This window comes from Malus sylvestris, chromosome 11 (assembly GCF_916048215.2).
Source record: "Malus sylvestris chromosome 11, drMalSylv7.2, whole genome shotgun sequence".
Lineage (NCBI taxonomy): Eukaryota > Viridiplantae > Streptophyta > Magnoliopsida > Rosales > Rosaceae > Malus > Malus sylvestris.
The window spans coordinates 9,343,423-9,347,714 of NC_062270.1; the positions used below are offsets into that span (position 1 = coordinate 9,343,423).

General features: G+C 38.1%; 1 protein-coding gene across 1 annotated transcript; it reads right to left on the reverse strand.

The window, feature by feature from the left end:
- Positions 1 to 502: 502 nt before the first annotated feature.
- Positions 503 to 2,721, reverse strand: LOC126590858 (transcription factor MYC2-like). Its single transcript, XM_050256372.1, has 2 exons — positions 1,936 to 2,721; positions 503 to 1,436 (listed from the first exon to the last, which is right to left on the reverse strand). The coding sequence occupies exons 1-2, from the start codon at positions 2,681 to 2,683 to the stop codon at positions 739 to 741; spliced, it is 1,446 nt and encodes a 481-aa protein (XP_050112329.1). The 5' UTR covers positions 2,684 to 2,721; the 3' UTR covers positions 503 to 738.
- Between the last annotated feature and the right edge of the window lie 1,571 nt (positions 2,722 to 4,292).

The window sequence follows — 4,292 nt, forward strand, 5'->3', positions numbered from 1 at the left end:
TCTCTCTTAGTTACACAGTCACCTTCTCTCTTAGTTACACAATCACCATTGATGACCTTGATGCTGCGTACACTTTTTCAAGGGGTCCTATACTCAGGTGTCCAACTTTTCAATCAATCTTCATTAGTGCTTTCTTCCTCCTTTCTCCTATTTCCCCACGTATTAGATTCAATTATACTGGACTGGCTCTACTTGTGAATTCACTTTATAATTAAGTTTTATTTTCTTTCTAACGAAAAATCAATACAAAGAATCATATGAATTTATAAATGTGAGATGGTAATTGGTCAATATGCTAGTGGTGAGGGTTGTGGTGGTGACGGCAGAAGTGATGGTGGGTGGCGCGCGCTACAGAGATGTGATGGATGACAGTTGCAACGATGGTGGTTGGGGTGCCTGCGGCCATTGTGTTGGTGGTACACATATATTAAATGAATATTAAGTTAAGGTATTTTAGTAGTGTAACATATTAATCTCACTAAATAATTAACTTGCACCAAGGTTAAATGAGCTAAAAAAAACAATAAAGATATTGTATATATTGGCTAAAGCGGATCATGCTCGACTATGTACATGAGTTTGAATTTTTATTTTGCAATTTAAATTAACTTAAAGTGAAATTTGTCTTTTTAAGAGAATTAGATAAGCTACAACAAAGACTACAAAAGAAGTGGAGTGAAGTGGGATAATATCCTTGTCCTCGTCAGCTATACTTACGCTTTTGAATTATTACAGTAGCTAGTTGTACCATCTTTTTATAATACCAAGTCTTAAGGCCTCCTCACTAGTGAAGCCATAAGGCAGTCTTGCCACAACATCTTGAATCATACACTCTTTGACACTTGATATGCTTGCATGGTAAACTTGTAACCCAAGTCCCTTGAGTGCATTCATCAATCTAGCATAAGGGTAGTCTTGATCCGGACACTGAACTCGAATCATGGCTTGATTTGATCTCACAATCTTCACATCCAGTTCCAAAACACCAGCTCCTCTAACATTATCATTATTATTATTCTTCAAAGTATTATTATTATTATTATTAGTTGAACATTGATGATTTTGATCGGTTATGGAGCTGGTGCTTTGGCTGCTAGCCAGTAGGGTTTTTTGGGTTGGTTGTGCATAGATTTTGGCCTCCAATTCGTCAACCTTACCTTTGAGCTGGTTGATGTATGCCACGGCATCAGCGAGCAAAGAGGATCTGTCCATTTTTGACACATTGGGAACAACCGAACGGAGGAGACAGAATCGCTGGTTGAGCTTATCCCTCCTTTGTTTCTCTGCCTCAACATGGTTCAGCAGTTGTGATTCTCTACTTGTAGCTGCATGGTTTGATGATGATGATCGTCCTCTCTTTTTTGATCGAGGGTTCTCTGTAGTCGCAGGGGTGAAATTGCCAAAAGATTCATAAGGTGAGCCTGATGATGACCCGTCTGTATTGATAATGGGTTCATTTGGTCAAAAATTAATAAAAGATTGGTGTTAGTGAAAAATTAAGGGTTTGAATTAAGAATCCCGTGAATGTTTGGGGCTTGAGGTTTACCAATCTAAGTAAATTAAAGTGGTAATAATAATGCTTTTATTTAAACATTCTACTGACGAATTTTATCAGTACGGCAAAGATTATTCAGTACAAATAACTAGTTGATCATATCATTATCATTATTCTTCGGCATGTCCGGCCATTCAATTTATCAACAAATAATTATATTGATAAATTTTATTGACACTATATCGATAATGAAAGTATTATTCATATTATTTATAATCACCGATATCATCGATATTCAATTACATATTGTTGATGAAGGAGTTATTATTGACACTAAAAAATGCCATCATGCATTAAAATTGATAAAATCTCAAAGAAAAATTCAAGTAGAGTTTAGAAAGCGCACCCTAAATCTATTTAAATAGCTAGTTGGTGCTTACCGTGTCTGGTGAATTCTTTTTGACCTCCTGAAATCAATCCAATCTTTTCTAGGGGATCAGGAACAAGCAATTTCAATTTGTTGTTGTTGTGGTCGGATCCAAAGAGTGATTTTGATAGGTGCACAAGATCCCAATCTTGCGTGATCACATCCAGAGAAGCCAGTTCAATTACCCCACATGAAGTAGCAATACAAACAAAAGTTTGAATCCCATGCATTCTTGCTTCTTTCACTCTCTCACACTGATAGAACTGAAGCTCATTATCACCTGCAAGCCAAACAAAGCCACCAGAACAAAATGCACGCCCCAGAATATTATTACTCGCATGGCCTGCAGAAAATGATTGGGTAAAAGAAACACTGTAAAAGTAAAACCGATCAGAGTCAGTGACATCATATCCATGATTATTATCCACCAGCATGTCTTCAACATCATGAAAAAACCCCAACTCAACCTCTCTGTTAACTACCACCTTCTTGTTGTACCCAAATTTGGGCTGGTAACTATTGATCGGTCCGTTACTTCTGCTGTCGGATGCCGCGTGATCCTTAGGGTTTGAGAAATGGCCACCAGCCCACGATAAAGCAACTTGGTCGGTAGTGCTGTCTTTGGAGGCTTGCCAGAAAATTGAATAGACCCAGCATTCAGGCCTGTTCTGAATTATGAATTGGAGACGTTGTTGAAATGTGGAGAGGGTGTGGTCTTGACAGAAACTGGGTGAAGAAGAAGAGGATATAATCTCTTCCATGGCTATAATATCCAGTCGATCGGTTTTGTGACTTGTGAGTGTCGCCTACCTGAAGTGGATAACTCTCTTCCTTGGCTTACTAAATAAAGACTGAATGCACCGCAAGAAAAGTGAGCTTAAGACACGAGAGAGAAATCGTGTCTTCTTCCCTCAATAGCACGACATGCAGTGGTCAAAACCATTAGCCAAGCTGCAATTACCATTTTAGGGCAGGTGGCTTTTGCTTTTGGGGTGGCCATCGCTTGAAATGCCACCTTTGTATTTGTCTGAGACGCAACTTGGTTCACAGACCTATGGGCCCAATACTATCTTCTAAAACCAATTTTTTTCTGATTCTTCCTGCAACCAAATGAATAGATAAAGCCATTGAGTAGTACTGCATGTTGAAAAACACGCCTACTAGATCTTGTTTTTTAATGTAACTAACGGTAATAGATTAAACTAGCAATTATAGAAAAAATTAGAAACACACAAGAATTATACTGGTTAGGCAGAACTTTTACCTATGTCTAGTTGTGATTTCTTTAGGTAGAGAAATCATTGCTCCTTTGATTAATAATAGAGATTACAAAACTTTTGCAAACCCTAGAACTAATCTCAAAACTCTCGGCTGTCTCTGGTTGTTTTCTCTCTCTAAAAAATTAAGCCTTGCCGCACTTATTTATTAGGCATAGGATAGGCTTACATGTCCCAAGGCTGATTGAATTCCTATTTCTAAGTGGACTAGGAAATTACACTTATCCAAATCCAAATACATTTCTAGAAATCCAAACCTAAATTGAATAAGGAAAATTGAAATTCTTTCCTAATCCATCTAGGACAAGAATTGGTATGCGTCTAATTTTCCTAAAACAATCCTAAACCAATTAGGACATATTTGACGAGCCAAAATCCTAACAATCTCCACCTTGGTGAGTCAAACCAAGTCTTGATTGTTGCACCCCAGAGTATCTTTGAACCTTCTTGAAGTAGCTCTGGAAATCTTCAAGAGTCTTCACCTTGGCAATCTTCTTCTTGCCTCATTGCACCTCAAGTGAGGAGGTGCTCCACTTTAATCAATCAACGAGATTGATCAAGTTCAAGCAATGCTTGAACTTATTGGCCGGCACTATCTTTGTAAGGAAATTTGCGACATTGTCATCCGTATGAATCTTTTCATTCCAAATTTCCTTAGACTCCACCTAATCTCTGATTATGTGATACCTTGCTTCAATGTGCTTTGATCTTCCAAAAGAAAAGAAAAAACCTGATTCTTTGCCAAGTGAATGGCACTTTGACTATCACACTTAAGCTTCACACAAGCTTGAGTGATCCCATTTGACTTACCAAGCCACTAAGCCAAATCGCTTCCTTTCTAGCTTCGGCCAATGCAATATACTATGCCTCTGTGGTCGACAAAGCTGTAATTGGTTGTAGTAGTGCCCTCCAACTGATTAGTCATCATGTGCATGTAAACACATAACCAGAAGTTCCTGCATAATCGACATCCACATATCCTAACACCCATGCATTTTCTTTTTTCTTTTCAAACATAATCCTTTGTAGCCAAGAACCCTTCAAATAACGCAAAATCCACTTGACTGCATCCCAATGTTGCTTTCTTGGATTT